The 18,906-nt window shown below is 38.3% G+C and overlaps 3 protein-coding genes across 4 annotated transcripts; 2 read left to right on the forward strand and 1 right to left on the reverse strand.

Annotated features, from left to right (window-relative positions):
* Window positions 1-157: 157 nt before the first annotated feature.
* On the forward strand, window positions 158-4,191 carry LOC104714030 (uncharacterized). Its single transcript, XM_010431261.3, has 5 exons — window positions 158-514; window positions 695-2,582; window positions 2,776-2,896; window positions 3,094-3,153; window positions 3,373-4,191. The coding sequence occupies exons 2-5, from the start codon at window positions 727-729 to the stop codon at window positions 4,000-4,002; spliced, it is 2,667 nt and encodes an 888-aa protein (XP_010429563.2). The 5' UTR covers window positions 158-514; window positions 695-726; the 3' UTR covers window positions 4,003-4,191.
* Window positions 4,192-4,994: 803 nt separating this feature from the next.
* On the forward strand, window positions 4,995-6,554 carry LOC104714031 (GLABROUS1 enhancer-binding protein-like 1). The gene is made up of 2 exons (XM_010431263.3): window positions 4,995-5,474; window positions 5,555-6,554. Exons 1-2 carry the CDS (start codon window positions 5,229-5,231, stop codon window positions 6,293-6,295), a joined length of 987 nt encoding a protein of 328 aa, XP_010429565.1. The 5' UTR covers window positions 4,995-5,228; the 3' UTR covers window positions 6,296-6,554.
* On the reverse strand, window positions 6,518-17,806 carry LOC104714032 (protein TIC236, chloroplastic). Of its 2 annotated transcripts, none has more exons than XM_087467164.1 (23): window positions 15,510-17,806; window positions 15,048-15,246; window positions 14,908-14,967; window positions 14,574-14,678; window positions 14,189-14,329; window positions 13,933-13,995; window positions 13,556-13,786; window positions 13,386-13,469; window positions 12,620-12,777; window positions 12,024-12,528; window positions 11,563-11,733; window positions 11,403-11,462; window positions 11,025-11,147; window positions 10,494-10,769; window positions 10,248-10,313; window positions 9,954-10,085; window positions 8,937-9,743; window positions 8,527-8,807; window positions 8,020-8,276; window positions 7,670-7,908; window positions 7,362-7,553; window positions 6,997-7,269; window positions 6,518-6,892 (listed from the first exon to the last, which is right to left on the reverse strand). In XM_087467164.1, exons 1-23 carry the CDS (start codon window positions 17,402-17,404, stop codon window positions 6,746-6,748), a joined length of 6,465 nt encoding a protein of 2,154 aa, XP_087323290.1. In that variant the 5' UTR covers window positions 17,405-17,806; the 3' UTR covers window positions 6,518-6,745. The 2 variants fall into 2 exon arrangements, with proteins under 2 accessions (XP_087323290.1, XP_087323291.1); XM_087467165.1 differs by having other exon boundaries at window positions 14,913-14,967; window positions 15,510-17,668.
* Window positions 17,807-18,906: the final 1,100 nt, after the last annotated feature.

Below are 18,906 nucleotides of genomic sequence, written 5' to 3' on the forward strand. Positions count from 1 at the left end.
AATTTAATTAAAAAAACTTAAAATCATTGAGATTGTTATTATTTGCACGATTCGTTTTCGTTTCTTTTTCTTTATTTTTGTAATCTTGTAGCCTATTCTTCCCAAAAGTTTGGGAGCTTGCAGTTTTTGAGTGTTGGAGTAGTACTCTGTTGGATGTGAGATGATGAAACAAAGTAGTACATGCGTGTAGTGTAGTACAAACAGAAAAGTACTTCACACTGAAATCAATGAGTGAGTCGGCCCGTTATCGATCCACAGTTATATGTCAGTCCAACCATTTAGTTTTATTTCGGCCTCATAATTTTTCCTTTTTAAGTACAAAAGAAACTAATGTAACGGTATCTTAATAATAGAGAAAGGTTAATAATAGAGTTGACATCTCTCTCAGACACTCACTCTCTCACATGCCTCTTTAGGGTTTTTTTTTTAATCTTCTTCACTATATCATCACCACTCAATGGTATCTTCAAATCGCCGCCTCTGAGATCTCTCTTCCGGTTGCTTATCAGATTAGGTATACATATTCACTCTTTTTATTTCCTCCACATTGTTTAAACATTGATGATAAAGTAGAAGTTTGAATTCATATCATTGCCTTTTGGTCAAGATTAATCCTTTCTTTCTCAAAAGTATCATGTTAATTGAAATCTTGAATCTTGACTGAATTGGTTTTTGTCATTTTTCCTAATCGCAGCCTTTGTTTTGTGCTACATTGCTTTGCCTGTTATGTCCAACAATGTCTTGCCTCCTCAGCCTTTTATGCAAATGGGTCAATTCATTAATGTCTCTACTACTCCAGACCTGATTTGTAATCCGGATATGAGATTGTTACAACCAGTTTGTAGTCCAATCTCTGGTGGGAGTCAGGATTCTCATGTAATGCTGCCTAGTGTTGCTGCTGGTTTAGGATCAGTTAACATGGATACAACTATGTTACATGGTAAGCGCAAGTCTCCGTTGCATCCTTCTGTGCAAAATAAACGTATGGTTTTACCTATGGAGCATCGACCATGGGCGTCTGCTCCAATGTCTGTGCAGTCATCTTCTGTTTCCCCCAGAACACAGTATTTGCCTGCATCATTTGTTACTAAGAATACTTCTGTTATGTGTAATAAGCCTGTGAAGCAAACTGCGGGGAGAAAACAGAGTTCGCAGAAACCGCTGCCGCTGAAACCTCAGAACGAATCATCTGGAACTGTGAGGTCTAAGATGAGAGATTCTTTAGCAGGTGCCTTGGCAATGGTACAGTGCCAAATGGAAGTGCCAAAGGAGTCGAAAAGGTTAGATATTGAGACTGCATCTAATCCTCTCGACGGTCATGTTAGTGAGCCATTGCCAGTTGCTGCTGGAGTTGATGTCATGGTATCTGATGGTAGCACCGCAATGCTGACCCTCAGTGATCCTAGTCCTGTTGGAGGTATCTCTGATCAGACAGTTTTGCCAGAGATTTTGACTACCACCAAGATAAGTGATGCCAAAGAAGAAGCTCTGGCTGTTAAACCTTTTGCCGTAGATAATGTTTCATATAGTGACAATGTGTTTTCAAAAGATGATCTTTTGCAAGGGAATGACCTCTCTTGGGATCTTGAGTCGGATATTGAGTTTACAGAAAGTTTTCAAAATGATTTGATTGGAGCAGTAGCTAATGATAGGTGCCAGGATAAACTGTTACTGGATCCACAAGTTTTGGCGTTTAAAATAGAGGCAGAACTCTTTAAGTTATTTGGTGGTGTGAATAAGAAATATAAAGAGAAAGGAAGATCACTCTTATTCAATTTGAAAGACAAAAGTAATCCTAAACTCAGGGAAAAAGTTATGTATGGAGAAATTGCAGCTGAGAGATTGTGTTCCATGTCAGCAGAGGAACTTGCTTCAAAGGAACTAGCTGAGTGGCGACAAGCTAAAGCAGAAGAGATGGCTCAAATGGTTGTTTTGCAGGACACAGAGGTAGATATTAGAAGCCTGGTAAGGAAAACACACAAAGGAGAGTTCCAAGTGGAAGTTGAACCAATGGATAGTGGCTCAGTGGAGGTCTCTGTTGGATTAAGTTCGCTTAACTGGTCTCGGCCAAAGAAGAAAACCCCAACCATAACTAAAACACATGGAATCAAGAAGGAATTGAATGGCTCTGATGAGGGCACTGGCCTAATAAAAGGAGTCACAATAGATGATGAGATGCAGGCTGTTACTGGTTCTCTTCCTCCAATCATCTCTCTTGATGAATTCATGTCATCCATAGATTCAGAAGCTCCGTCTTACTCTTCCTCTTCAGATACTGAGAAAAAAACTTCTGTTTCAGACAAGAATGATGCAGAGGCGGTTTTAGTTTGTACATCACCCAAAGATAGTGCTAATGTTGATTTTGGTATATCACCAATCAAGGCTGATGTATCATCATTAGTTAAAGCTGAGGCATTATCACCTATTAAAGCTGAGCATAGTGACATAGTATCGTCAAAGCCTAATTCTGATTTGAAAGCTGAAACTACTTCGGTTCTCATACCTGATGGTGAACACGTGTGGGAAGGTGCACTCCAGCTGGGTACTTCTTCTGTGAGCTCTGTCATTGGCATTCTAAGAAGGTTTGTAATCAATGGAATCTATCTCAATATATCTTATTCTGTCTACTTTGACAAATTTGGATTTGCATATTATTAAAGCTTTCTTTCTCCTGATTGGTCAAAGACCCTTAACATGTTAAAACAATTGGTTTATGTCAAAGTCCATACATTTATTGATATCACGGTTACCAACCTGACTTTTTACACTTGACAGTGGCGAAAAGACTACTACTAAGGAATGGCCTATGTTGCTTGAGATCAAGGGCAGAGTCAGAGTTGACGCATTTGAGAAGTTTGTTCGAGAGCTCCCAAATTCCAGGAGTCGTGCTGTTATGGTATTATTTAACGTTTACCCTTATATCCTGACTCTACCCGTTTTTGTGCACATTCATAGACAGCTGTCTGCTTGGTTAAAATAGAAGTCCTTGTTGTGTCTGATAATTGTTAAAGAGTTTAAACATTGTGTTTTGAGCCCTTGCAAAAACTCTATTATCCATCGTGGGTACTTATAAAGCTTGGTTTTGTGATTCAGGTTATGTCTTTCATCTGCAGAGGGGAGTGCTCAAATACAGAACAAGAAAACATTTCCGAGGTATGAGTCCTAGTAGTTAACCAAGATTCTGAGTAGATGTGTTTTATCCAAATAAACATATCCGAACCAAATAGTCGACTAAAAAATTGATATCTATACTGAAACTGAACCTGTACAAACTGATAGATTTTAATTTGGTTCTTGTTTTTCACGAACTAAGGTTATGTGGATGTCTGGATAAGTAACAAATTTGGGAAATGTGATTTCGTTATTTCACAGGTGGTGGATTTGTACGCTAAAGATCAGAGGGTTGGTTACGCAGAACCAGCTTCAGGAGTTGAGCTTTACCTTTGCCCAACCGGTGGCAGAACTGCCGAGATTCTAAGCAAGATTGTTCCGAGAAACCAACTTGATTTCTTGAAATCTTTAAATGATGGACTTATAGGTGTTGTTGTATGGAGAAGACCACAAATTAAAAAAGCACCACTATATAACTCTCACAAGAACCACCGTGGAAAGGATTCTTCATTAACCACACTTAATATGTCTCGTTACAATAACATGCGACAGGTCAACAACCATGATGATATAGATGATGTGCCACCGGGGTTTGGTCCAGTACTGACCATGGCTCGGGATGATGACGATGACTTGCCTGAATTTAACTATTTTTCTGGTGGAGATGTAATCATGAACCGGACACGCCGGTCTGAATCTGTAAGAGAGCTTATTCAAAAATATGGAAAATCTGAACCTTTGTGGAACCAAAGTTTTAATGATGACAATGACATACTACCAGAGTGGCAGCCTCAACAGAGCCAGAGTCTTGGGCTTAATCATGTTGATGGTGGCTTAGTGGTTAGACCACGTCGTGAGTGGTGGCCGAATCATGCTGGCGGAGGATATTAGTTGCATTTTTGTTACACCTTAGTGATTTTGTTTTGTTTTTGTCTCTAAAGCAGGCATTATCCATAGAATGCTCTTTAAAGTTTTGAATTTCTTTTCTATCACTGAATTTTGCATTGATCATACGATGGGCCTTCGTGGCCCGCTAATCGTTCTTTTGCAGTAGAGGGTTAGATAAATTTATTTTGATCACTCCTACTCTATATAAATTTATGGAAATTGAAAAGAAAAATAGCATAGTCTTGAGTAAATGTACTTTTGTCACAATCCTTTAGTACTCCCTTCGTTCTAATTTAGTTGTCGTTCTAGGATTTAATTTTTGTTTCATATTTTAGTTGTCGTTTTAGATTTTCAATGCAGATGTTTGATGAATATTCCAATCTTATCCCTGCTGTTTTAAAGTTTCAACCAATGAAAAAATTATAAAATATATTAATGAAGGGCAAAACATAAAATTTAATAGTTTCCTTAATTTGTGTGCAAAAACCTTAAACGACAGTTAAATTAGAACGGAGGGAGTAGTAAAGTAGTAATGCCAACAGTCTAGCAATTGTCTACAACTGAGTTAGTGGCCCCTTTATAAATCATGCTAAAAAATGGGATTATTATGGATTTTGTCACTTTTCACTCCAATTATTTTGAATCTGTCATTTAAAAAAAAAATATTCTTGATTTGCCACTTTTGGTCACTTTAAAATATATACATTTGTCAATGTTTTTCTACTAAAATACATATTTCATAACAAATACTTAACCCTAAGAAAAATGGAACAAAAAAAAAACTCAAACATAATGTGTAAAATTGTGTTTTAAAATCTTGGAAAATGACAAATTCACAAAATATTAGCAAAAATGGCAAAATCCACAAATGCCATTAAGAAAAGTGTGGCTTTTTCATTATTGTTTCAAAAATATTCTAGTCTTATATGTTGTTTTTACTAATTTATTACCCATTTTAAATTTGTTTTTGACCAATTAACTAGTTTCCCAAATGAGAAAGATCCAAGAGAAGTGATTTTTTGTTGCCATCAGAAATAACTTTGAACACTTATATATATTTTTACTTTTTTTTTTTTAACTCGGTCTGAATATTATTTTTACTTTTGAGTGGCTCGGATTCGGATTCCTCTGTTAAAGGGGTTTCACGAAAATTGGGGATCAGTGGTGGATTTGACGAATGTGATTTAGGGTTAGGGTTTTGTCTGCATGCCCCCTTCCTTACTAGGATCATGGTGTCTCCGAAGCATTTAGAATTCTCTTCCTCCGGTGGTGCTGCTGACTCCGACGATACCTTCTCCCAGCAAAAATCACCGCGGAATCCTTCCTCAAAGCGTCCCGCTGCTTCCGACGCAGCAGAAGAAGAAGCGACTAAGAAAAAGAAGAAGAAGAAGAAGAAGAAGACGACGACGACAAAATTGAGTTCGCCGTTGTTCATCCGGATCTGGAACGAGGAAGATGAACTCTCTGTCTTAAAGGTTCCTCCTCCTTTACTGTAATTACTTATTGATTTGATTCTGTATTTGTGATTCCTTAAACCCTCATTTCAAATTCTCAGGGATTAGTTGATTACAGAGCCAAGACAGGATTCCAAAGCAAAATCGATTGGGATGCTTTTTATCGCTTCCTTGGAGGTTCAATCGCTGAGAAATACTCCAAGGAGCAGGTTTTGGGTAAGATCAGGAAGTTGAAAAAGAGATTCCTTGTTCACTTGGAGAAGATCAATCAAGGTAGTGATCCCAAGTTTACTAGGGCTAGTGATTCTGAAGCTTTTGGCTTTTCCATGATGATTTGGGGACAAAATGAAGTTGGTCATGATGATGGTGATGATGATGATGATGATGGAATTGATAAGGAGATGTTGAAGGAACAGGAGGAACCCTTGAATGAAAATGGGCTAGTGAAAGTAACTGACAACAACGGGACTGCTCGACTAGAACAGCAGAGAGGGAATGGGGAAGAGATGTTGAAGGAGCACGAGGATGTGGCTAATACTGAACGGTTAAATGAGAATGGGGCAGCCAAAGTAACGGAGAATGGGACTACTGCTGGAAAAGAGAGTCATAACAATGATGATGATGAGTTATGCGCTGTGCGTGACGCATTTGAGACCGTTATGTCGCAAGGTTTAAGTGATTATCAAAGGAAGCTGCAGCTTGAGAAGCTGATGAACATTGGAGCTGGTAAAAGAAGAAAGTTGAGCGATGAATGGAAAGCGTTATGTGTTGAGGAAAGAAAATTGAATATCAAGAAGCTCAGATTTTCAGCCAAGCTTGCAGAAGCAGCAAATGATGGTTAGATGAAACCACGAAGCCCTTTTCGCATTCTGTCTTGTTTAGTTTCTTAGTAGTCATAAGTTTTCTACTGTTCAGTGTAGTTATCTTTTGTTCTTTTGCTGATCTACTTGGGAAAGCTTTGTGTAAGATAATCTAGTTTTCTTCCTTAAGTATCCACAGGAGTCATGTCCTTTGTTGGATATAGTTTGGTTACATATTCCATAACATCTAGTGGCACCAATCAGTCAATAAAGTGGCACCATTTTATATTCACTAACAAAAGGTCTTTACAATGTAATTTTACATTTTTAACACTAAAAAAAAGGGCCAAAAGAAGTGAACAAAGAAACACGCTGACCAAATAATAAAATAATTTTTCTTGTCGGTAATCACCAAACCCAGCAATTCACAAATGCACTTCCTTTGCAACAAACGACTTATCCAGATGAATCCGACGAGGACGAAAAAAAGCTTTAGTCTTGTGATGTTGCAGAGTATTCAAAAAGCAAACGTTTTGAAGGTGCAGACTGCAGAAGGACACGCAAGCGGCTTGTGAGCTGATAGATAAGTGTCCATTGCATTGCCATTTCAGAATCTTTCATCTGTCTTACCACAGAGGCCTGTAGAGATAAAAGACAGCAAGAACTGGTCGGTACTTATTTTGGTAGTTTTAAAATGAAGTTGCAAATGGAGAAGAAAGAAGATTTATATGTTTATGCCTGACCTGAAGACGTTTTCCGAGCTGCACTTCAACTTCTGTTCCAAATGATATGTTGCTTGCCAGAGACTTGAGAGGATCCACAGTTGGATCAACAGAGAGTAAACTTGGGATCTGTGGGGCATACACCAACCTCCATCTCGCCTGACCAAACTCTCCTTTTCCTTCTATCCTTGGCATTATGGTTTCAAGTGTTGCGGTTGCAAGTTTTTTAAAAGCAAGTTGTCCATCTCCTTCTAATATAGATTCTGCTAATTGGCTCTCAAACACCTTTGCAGCCTGCGAGAGTGAGATAATAAACAGATATTTCATCAAGAAGAAAAACGCAACAACATTTCCAAATTTCAGCTACATTTTAACTTCAAACTTACCTCGGAAGGTGAGAGAGCATCCTGTTCGACAGAACGAGTTGAAGTCACCACAAGTTTGTCCTGCCAATTGCTGGCACGACTTTGGATCCTAAATTGCCATTCTGAACCAACTAAGGCTAAATCTAGCTGAGGATCTAGTCCATGTTCAGGCTCAAATTTTGCAACGTTGAGATGCTCCCTCTTCAAACGAACCTGTGTTTAGAAATCAAAATAGATGTTGATTACTCGAGGAGAGCTTGGCTTTGCAAGAAATTTTATGGAATGAATGAATTCACCACATAAGATCAAAACAGAGATTTAGACAAAACCTGAGTAGCCACAAGATTGACATCTCCATTCTCGAATGTTAGGACACCCTTTGGTTTGATATATTTTGGATGAGCCATGCCATCAAGTTCAAGCTCACCACTAACAGCAAAATTAAGAATTAAAGGATATACTATCCTCAGCTCTGGTCCTAAAACAAGTTTCATATCACTCAGACGGATGTCCATATTTGGTTTCATTTTCACTTCTTCAATCTCCTTTTCAACAGAATTTGATTTACCTGTTGCGGGCAAAACAAGCAGAGATCATTACAAAGTTTTACCTACAAAGTCAAAATACTAAAATAGATAAAAGAAATCATAGAATTTTTGCTAGTATATACATAAGTTACCAGCAGACTGGGATAATTTCATCCCTGAAGACGCCCGCTCTGTACCAAAAAACCGAGCAAAATATCGTGAAGAAACAGCTTGATTAATAGAAGCACCCGGAATCCTATATTGATTGGCTGCCAATCTATTTAAAGGGGCAGCTCCGCCACCCTTATCATGAGGCAGATAAGCTTCTCCTTGGCTTAGTTTAATATTCCCTGATATAGTTGGCTGCAGCATCGATCCAGTAATTTGCAGCTGAGTGTCAACCTGACCACTGATATGGCAACACGATCACTCTCTCAAGGAATTAGAAATTGTAATAAGCAGTAACATGCGTCTAGAAGAGAAGAATGGAAGAAACCTAGACGATACAGTATCTCAACTTGCGGTCTACCAGAAGAGCAAATAATATAAATTAACCAGAAGTGATAAGTATGTACCCCTCAAGATATATCAATAGTTAAAGTAAGAAAAATCAATCAAATTTATGTCCTACAAGCTTGAAATGATTGACAGCAGCGTACCTTAAAAAATTCTTTGCTCGTACTTCTAGAACTTCACATTTGAGCTCTATTCCATCACCAGTAGATGCTTCATTTAATCGAAGGGGAAGATTTCCTTTAACAACCAGCTTTCCCCTTCTACTTACCCTGCTTTCTAGTGAGGTGATGCACAACCTGTTTGACTTAACATGCAAGGTTCCACCAAAGTTTGTGAGAGGTTTACGGAGTACAGGTGAAGCGATAGACGCCCTGTTGAATGAAGCAGACCCATCAAGCACTGGATGCTCTACTGTACCTCCGACCTGCTCAGCAAGTAGGTTATGCGTAAATGAATTTGACTTTATACAATGTTTGAGGACATGGATAGATCAATTTAACTATCTTACAATGTAAAGAAAACAAAAAAAGAGGGTAAGTATTTTTTGGCCAACCTGAAGCCTGATATCCGCATTTCCTTGGAGCCAATTAGCATAAGGAGATATGGCTGTCAACAAAGTCATTCCCCCATCCTTGATGTCTGCCTCCAATCTAACTTCTCCTGCATCTAAAATATTCCAGTATAAGCCCTTGAGACTCTCAGCTAATTGGCTGTCCCATCCTTCTTCGCTCCTATCCCTTGAGGTTCTCTTCTCATCATCTTCCTTTTCTTTTGCCCAGCTGGGGATTTTGACTGCACCACCTCTATCAGTTTCTCTGTCTTCCCCCTCAGAGATACTTTTCTGCGAGAAGCTAACAGGAACACTCCCTTGTATATGCACATGACCATTTTGGACAAATGGTTCAAAATTGGAGTTGAAAAGAAAACGACTGTTAGATGTAAGAGAAGCAAAAACTTCAGCTCGTCCAAGGTCTATACCACCAACCGCGCCATCCAATAATCTAACTTGTACATCACATTCTGGTTTTTCAAGACTCCCCCTAAGATCTCCTTCCATGTGCAAAATTCCTCTGATTGGTGACAAGAGTTTTCTCAAAGAGTGAACAAGATCAGTAGCTGATGACTCAACAACCTCAACCAAGGTAGGTATCAAACTGACAGGGAAATTCAGAACAGCAAAATGAAGATTTGTTTTTGGCCCCAATAAGGTCCCATCTGCATGCAGTGTAGCGTTTCCTTTTTGAATAAGCATCTCCTTAAGACGTAAACCATCATCATTGCTATACGAGCCAGTAGCCAGAACACGCTGTGTTTTGTAAGTCCCCCACTCCCAGTCATCTCCATGGAAGTCGAATTCGGCCTGATATAGATGTAAGAGAAAAATGTTTAAACAAGAGCACTACTAGATATTTTCACTTAATTATCCCAGTCATGTTTTCTTTTTCCATTTTTAAGACAGCTGCACACATTGCTCATGAAAACCAATTTGGAGTCCCTTTAGATGATGACAATGTTTATCCTTTTATAATTTTAAAAACGACATGACAAGTTTATGTAATTATGTTTATACCAAGGTGTCTCCGTTGCCTCCACCACTAGCATCCAGCGAACCATGCCAATGACCTTTGAGTTCAGCTAAACCTGGAAGACTTAGATCTTCAAGAACGACTTCATTTGGTGGAGTGTAATACCCACGTATCTCCTGATTTCAAGGAACAATGAAATTTACTATAGGAACGAAAGAAAGAAAGACGAGCCTAATGGTATCCACACAGTTCTTTTCTGTCACTATAGAATCTGCTTACTACATCAGAAGCCTGTTAGTTACTTTAGAATGAGAAATACATCATATTTGGTTTATTACCTCTAGCAAGTCTCGAAGATTTTCAGCTTGTAGACAGAGATTTTGCACACTTTGAATAAAAAGATCCTGCCATATAACCAGTAAACCCACATAATCAGAGGCATCCAACTCAAAGAGTAGATGAGAACATGTTTTTGGAGTACACAAACATAAACATGCTCATGCAGGTTGAATTTCTATTAAACCAACATTTTTCGAATATGGCTACTCACAATATAAGCATATTATTTAGTAATAACAGCCAACCTTTGATCTCGAGTGAACAGCTGGATCTGTACTTCTTGAAAGAAGCCTTGCGAGAGGAAGCATCTCAGCAACCTCTGCCTTAGGCACTTCAAGTCTCATTCTCCATCTTCCCATGGAAGATATAACACTTCCAAGATGACCCGTCATGGCTCTCATAAAGAAACTGCCAGCTTCCTTCTGACCAAGGTCTCGGTCACGGGAACCCGGCAATACATATTCACCTTGAAGCTCATACCGGCTATTGCTTTGTTCCAGAATAGTTTTCTCAACAGTGATCTTCAGGAAAAAAGATAAAGAGGATTAGCGGAAATATTATCATGCATATTCTCATATTGCCTTCACTGCTAAAAGTACTAGTCAATTATACACAGTTTCATCTCACTATTACCGTAGTCTTCCGGACAACATGAAACACTTTAAACAAGGTAATCAAACATAGAAATGGTGGCAAATGATGTACTATGAAATGAGTAAACTAGACAACATAAAATGATCAATCTATATGGTCGCATGTACGGTTATACTACATACCACATCACCGCTCCATCTTATTGCAACATCTAAAGCTTCACCCAGAACTCCACTAAATTTTGGCCGAATTACAGACAACAGGCCATGTCCCCTTCGCTTCTGAAGATTTAGTTGAATCTCTGCCTGCAAGTAAAATGGAAAGTAAGATATTATTGATAATTATAGTAATATTTAGTTTCATATTCTGCTAAAACTAACTCATGATACTTGCAAGACGTCATCTTATGAACGTTTTATTAAGTGAGCCTAGTCTTCCTTGACACTGTTGTTAACATGCAAGAAAAATTCCTAAATAAACTGAAGCTGATAATAGTCTATTTAGACTGAACCTGCACCCAGCACTAACACAGAATAAATAACTCATATGATTGTGTTTACCTTTTGAATCACCCCTCTCAGTGAGGCCAACTCCAACTCATCCAGTGGAAAATTGCGTATCTGGGACCAGATATGAGGACAAAATGTAAATTATCTGCAGCCGATTCTCATTTTCTCTTCAAAAGATCAAATAGAAGCATGTTTTTAAACAAGAGAATACCTCCAAAGTAGCAGACTGTTGTGGTTGAAAACAAGCGTTAGCTCTTAGTTGTCCTTTTTGAAGAGAAAAGGAGAGTAACTTTCCACTTTGTACATTTTCGCCAGAATTAGGCTGTAGTGGACCTATAAAGTCTAGTGTAAGACTTTCATCAGGCCGGCCCACGGCATCAAGCTAGATATGCAACACAAAAAAAATTAGTATAAAATTCATGGATTAACCTTTGTCTACCTAACAATTATGTAGAGGCTGTTCGAATCAGATATATGAGACATACTGACACAATTTTAATAAATTGACAGAAAAAAATTAAGAAAAAGCTTCAACAGTTAGAAATCTCATATCAATCACAGATCTTTTACTGCCGAACAGAAAGGTTTGTCACAAGGATAGCTGCTACTAGTGCTCCGGCTGTTACTGATGCTGATGATATGGTTCACAGAAGCAAGAATTCAGTACATTACCTTAACATGATCACGTGAAACGCTCAAAAATCCTGCTAGTTGAGGGGCCAAAATCAACTGATTCAGCTTGAGACTTGATATGGAAATCTCACCATCGAGGCTAGAAATTGCATCTGCATCTTCAGATTTGCCTGACTCAACATCTCCATCTTTTGTAGTGCTGTGTTGTTTTATCTTCCCTAGAAATTTGATCCTTCCTGTTGCTTTTAAATGTGTAGGTCTTGGCGAATCAAATGGATAGGAAGAGACCAAGCTGAAAAACTCAAAACCACGCATACGTAAATCCAAGTCAAGCCCCTCAACAACAAATGGCATGGCCTCCCCTTGGGCAAAGTCTTGGTGAGACAAACACTGGTCTTGGTATGAGGTATCTAATTTTGTGTATAAATCAAAAGCAATGGATGATGAATTGACAATAATATTATCATGTGATATCACAATATCTCCCCGAGCATCAGTTAAGGAGCCATCAGCTTTAGGTGCTGCCCATTTAATGTCAAACCTCCTGCATTCAAAATTTAAATGAGCACAATAAGACAAGCACACACATTAAAGAACACTCCATATGGCCCAAGAGAATGGCAAGGGTATCTTACGGTTTCAAGAGGGCACCAGAAAGTTTTGTTTCCCCAGTTAAATCACCCAATTTCAGCAGCTCAAGATTTAGATATTCAGGCATATAACGATGCAAAACCTTATCAAAAGATATGTTTCCTGAAAAGTTCACATCCAGTGCGGTATCATCTACCTCCCCCTGTAAAATATACCTTAGTCAGCATAAACTAGAAAAACAGAAACACAAAATGATAACCAGTACTGAAGAACAAACAAAATGCTAAATAAGATGATGAATGAAGACATTAGATTTTAAGATGTTATACATATTGTCCTTCAGATTAATTAGGGGCGATAAAACTGAAACTTCCATATAATCCGTAAACGAAGGGAGACATGCTGGTCTTTGTGAGACATAACCATTTTCCTACAGTTAAACTGAGTCGATTATGATGGAAGGCATACCATATGCTCCATTCAGAAGAAGAAAAAAAAAAAAACAAATCTAAGACACAGTTACCACTCATACCTACACATGCCTGGTGAAACACACAATCACAACAATTTATTTGGATGAAATATGGGACTTGATGCAGTTAAATGATAAACCTAACAGGCTATTCATAAAATCAGCTGGAAAGAGTAAGCATGCATCTGCAGATCCCTCAAGAGAAACTCAAGATTGAGCCACATATCTTGTGTCCCGTTTTCCCTCAATCCAGTACTCACCCAACCCAGACACTAATGTTGCAACGTCAATTGGCGTAGGATTATACTAGGAATGGTAGGTAAGTCAATACAACATACCTCTGGACAGACCCAAGCATTCCCTGCTCCACGAATCTCCCCACCATCAACAAGGGTAGCTCTAATACCATATAAATCAGCAACCTATTACATAAAATAGGCTAATCTGAAAATATCCGAAACGGTAATTCATACTTCACATAGATGGAACAGACAAAGAAATTGCTTACACAGTTGTCAGTGTTAAATGTGAAATTAGCAGAAAGATAGGAAAATGGAACACGGTCAAATGCTGCAACAGCACCAGCTTCCTTGTTTTTAAGCATTGCCTCATATGCCAAAGATGTAGGGAGATCTGGAGACAGATAAGCTATCTTCCTAGAGACCATGCAACTTCCCACAAAAACGGGAGCATCAAGCGGGCCTTGACAGTTGAATACAGCTGTAACAGAACCAGCTAGCTGCAGGCCAAGATAATACAAGGAATTGGGACTAGACAAAGGAGTCACGCAGAAGCACAAAAAAAAAGAAAAAACGAAATGAAGATGCATATAGCGCTATATAAATGGTAAATTTTAACAGAACAAGCAGAAAATATTAATTATACCGGGAAAACCAGGGGCTTCATCTTGAACGTTTTCATCAAAGCATTAACTTCCACATAAGGAACCTAAGACAAAATAGGGACAAATTAACAACTTTGATTGGGAAATTAGGAAAACACATCATGCATTAAGATGAGGATAGTCATCCAATGTAGCGAGAATATTGACCCACATCAAATCATTTCGTTTAGTCTTTGACTGGTGATCTAGATAACAAAAATTGCTATCTAGATTAGGGGTTCACATAACAAATGTTACCTGACACATGAGATGAAACTCCCCCTCATCAGGATGTATACCGAAATCTCCAGAAGCCTCCAAAGGAACCTTTCCAAACCAACCATTAGCATTATGAAGGAAAATGCGCTGGCCCCGGAAAGACAGGCTAGCTGAGACATCCTGTAAAAACGAAATAAGATTATATGAGGCAAAAGGTAGCCTGAGTCAACAACTATAACCTTGAGCTGACATCCTGCGTTTACTAGCTAAAGATAACGACAGGAGAAGATTTATGTCTTAGCAATTACATGGAAAGCGTAAATCCCCTATAGAAAGACATATATATAGATCTTCTAACGCACCGATAACATAGTATAGAGACATGAGAAAGCATATTCAGGATATATTAAAACCCAAGACTTACAGAAAACGATGAAGGTGCATCATTTATATGAAAGCCTAGTCCTGTGACATCAAGTTGCCCATGTAGGTTTGGAAATATTTCCCCTCTAGACATACACAGATGAACCTGCAATGCAGTAGACCAAGGGCAAGCCAATATTATTTCGGAAGTTTGCTCAGACCCCTCAACTTAGCCAGTGGACTAATTGGGTATATTTAACAGCTCGTAGAGATGTTGTACAAAGAAACTACTAGAGAAAAAATGGAAAAGTTAAAACCATCAAACGTAGACTGATAACGAAAATAATAAATGTTCAATTCACTAAGAGGACACACAGTGGACATTAGAAAAGCACCTCACCAGTAGCTCTTCCCTTAGACCACTCAATAGGGATTTCTAGAATTCTTTCAAAAATCTGCAGACATGTAGAAGTATGATAAGCCAACCATTGCAACTGATACCAAGCATACGTCATCTATTCATCTGCTACCTTACCGGGACAAAGAAGTTGGTGACATTTAAATTTGCATGCCAGTTCTGCTCAACAGTATCAACAAAAACATCAACGGACAAAAGCCCACCATCTTCAGATGTTACATCTGATCTCCACATACTACAGTTTCCACCAAGTTGCACATACACACGACCATAGTGATTCTGAAACTTAACATGTCCATGGACGTTCCTCATTTCTCTACATATTAAATGTTGCTTACCAATCAGTCACTTTAAATCTTAAAAAGACCCCATCCACACTCAGCTTGAACTAAATAAATAGAGATATTAAGGCCATACACATCTCAGAGGATAGTATAAGGTTTGATATTCACTTAAACTGACGCTAAAACTAAAACTGTTATGCTACAAATTTGTTTATCGAAAGGAGGCGGTGGAGAGTAAAAGAAAGGCCTAAATTGGTTACTTAAACATTATATTTACAAAATAAATGACCCTTACCTGGGCTCTGTGTCACCATACGCTAATAGAATAAGTGTCCCAGCTTTAAACTGTACAGAATCAAGCATAACTGGTAGTGTCTTCTCAGCATAACCAGCAGGCAGATTCTCCAGTCCATCACTCAAGCGAGGAGCATTGTCAGTAGCATTTGGCTCTGCCCCTCCTGTTAACTTCTTAGAGGAACCAATTAGACTATTAAACACCATTTCCTTCAACTTTTCGCTCCATGGCCAAGTACGACGCTGATGATTTGCTACATGTTGATGCTCATGCTTTTTGAAAGTAACGACACGACGTTGATTTTCACTTCGATTACCATGTGGAACATTGTCCGCATTCTGATCCACAACATTCATAGATATATCCCCTCTCTGACTGCTTGAAGTCTCAGATTCAGTAGAATTCACATCTTCACCAGATGGGCTTCCTTTAGTTTGTACGAGTGCACAGAGTCTTTCGACAGTCATAAGTAATGGATCACATGATACAGTGAACTTGTCTAACGTGGAAGCCTTTTTTACACCAAGGAGCCTTTTTCTCCTCCCTCGGTAATCTTTCCCATCCAAATCATTAGCTAATGATTGCTCACCATACGGCACACCACGATCATATTGATTACTAATTTCTCTATCACCTTTAACTAATAGCATATCCAAACTCAACCCATCATAATTTGTGGATATCACTGAAGGCTGTTGTGACAGACTATGGAAATAACATAGAGCTGCTGAAGCACTACGCTCAAGAATTCTCTTCTTGGCACTAATATTAGACTTTGAATTCTTATGTGATTTTGAATTCCACTTGAATTTGTACTTCCTTGGGACCTTTAACACTTTGGACAAGAACTTGAGCCCTGAACCAGGAATCTTTATGCCAAATGATTTCTCTAATTCAGCATGCTTCACGTCATAATCAACACCTGGGTCCATGCAATGTTGGTCTGCTGAATGCATCTTTCCATCCATGCAAATAAAGGAGTTGGGATTTGCTATTTCAGTAAAAGTCCTATCGTGCCTCACCGCATTATCTTTAGATTGAGAAATACCTTTACAAGGGACAATATAGCCCATCTCTGCAGCTTTTCTTGCATTATTATCCCTTTCTTCATCCCAACGGATCCCTGCTTCCTCCCTTGAAAGTCTTCGAGTTCTGGTGCGAAAATCAATCCCTTCTTCAGAGGACAAATGGCTTGGCAAAGTAGCATCAGATAGAGGTATCCCTAACCATGTAAAATCTTTCTTTTGTGCAACCAAAACAGTTGGATTACTTAGAATCGCATCAACCACTATCTTTCCCCTCCTAAGACTAGCAAAAGGACGGACACAAATTTTCATAGTCGGAACCTCACCACAGGAGAATTCTTCACCATGAGGACCAATGGAGCTCGCTTCAAGTGTTATGGACAATGGTGAAACTCTTCTAACCTTTCCAAAATCAACCTTACGCTGAATAGTCTCACTAAGCACAGAGCAAACTGATGGCAAAAGCTTAGTCTCCACAAAAGCACGAGCCTTGTTCTGTCCATACCACACCAAGAAGCAAACCCCAGAGATCACAGCAAAGAAGACTGAACACCTCAAGAAAAACAAACCCTCTTCCCAAACAGGAGCCAAAGACCTAACCAAACCCTTACTTCGTGCAAAAGGCTCTTTCAAACATTTTACTTCCATTCTACTTCTAGAATCAAGAGACTTCCTAAGCAATTGTACATTTTTCCCACAAAACTGAGAAAATTTGGCAACTTGGGCTAACCAATCATTCTGCTTCTTCTCCGAAGATATACGCCTGCTACGAAACGCCCTTCTAGCAACATTGATTCTCTTGTCTCTGCGGTTAAAGGAACCATGAAGCAGAGGAGTAGAAAGAAAAGGGCTTTGCAATCTCAAGCTCATTATCGCGCTCTCATCAGCTGGGGACCAAGAAGTGTGGCTCTTAGCCCCCTAAAGCTTCAGACTTTAAGACAACCCACTTCCGAGAATCCTGGCATAGGTTGAATGGTTTCTGAGGGTGTGGAAACTAGGGTTTCCCCTACGTTAGAGCGACCAACTCGACCCAATTCCGACTTTTAAAGGTCAATTTTGTTCGAAAACGGGAACAAATAGGGGTTATCTGTGGACTAAGAAAAGAATCGAAGAAGCTTACGAGTTTGTGTGTGCAGGTGATAGGGGAAGAAGGGAAGGGAAGAAGAAGAAGGACAAAGCAAGCAAAGGTGCGTATAAATGTGCTCCGGTTTAACCGCAATTACCCACTCGCAATTTTGATGACGCCTGTACCAATATCGTTAAACCCGGTTCAAGATTTGAAGAGATTTTAGTGGATTTATTTCAATATTTTATAGCATTTTCTTGTAACAAAATAATCGAATATTTTTGGTGAGAATTACTGGTTACGGTTCGTGAAAGCCAAATTATAAGAAAAACAACTAAGAGCAAATTTATCATTAGATAGTTAAGGGGATTACATTTACAAGTATAGAAATACATCTTCTTGTATTTGGTTTTTCAAAGTTAGTCAAGAACATTATTATAAGATGTGTGTGAGAGTCAATCGATCAGAGAATTCTTCATGTATACAAATGTTTCATCCATTAGTCAAAATTTTGGAAAATAGATGAATAAAATAATAAAATGTAAACTTCATTCAATTAAGAATAAAAAAACATAAAATATCTAGAAATATGTGAATAAATTTAATTTTATACTGAATATAGAAAATGAGGAAGATAAAAGAAATTCCTAATTTTAGAATATGTGATTTTTTTTTACTTTATACTTTATTATAAAATTTTAAATTAGAAACCAACTAATATTTTTTCAAACCACTAGCCTAATAATAAAATAAGTATTTTTGAGAATTTGTGTAAAAACATTATTTAAACATTTGTTGTTTGTTGTGTTCTTTTTCTGAAGAAAAAAAACACTTAAAGCTGTTCAGAGAGAATATTATCTAAATACGATGTTGAGACTTGAGAGAAAAGATTGAGCTTTTGAAAACGGAAAGTGGTCAATATAGACTGATTTGTGAGTGCATGTATGTACATTGTACAATCGAAATGAAACATGAATGAATTACTATTTACTACAATTTCGGAACGCAACATGAGTTCGTGATTAATGAGTAGAATTGATGTGTGGAAGTGGAACACAAGTAAAACACTCAAGCCTGTGAATGGGTGTGATGATCACGGATAAAGAGATGTTTTGATCAAGGGAAAAGAGATGGTGATAGTGGCATAATAATGGATATGATCGTGCATGCATTCATGATCTAGCATTGACGATGGGTTCAGAGTTATGATTGTTAAAAGGAAGCACTAAGGCAGAGTGGATTATAAGGCATAGCAACGAGAACATAATTTAGGGGTTCAAAACCGAGAGTTTTAATTGGAGACTTG

This window comes from Camelina sativa, chromosome 9 (assembly GCF_030686135.1).
Source record: "Camelina sativa cultivar CO46 ecotype springtype chromosome 9, ASM3068613v1".
NCBI lineage: Eukaryota > Viridiplantae > Streptophyta > Magnoliopsida > Brassicales > Brassicaceae > Camelina > Camelina sativa.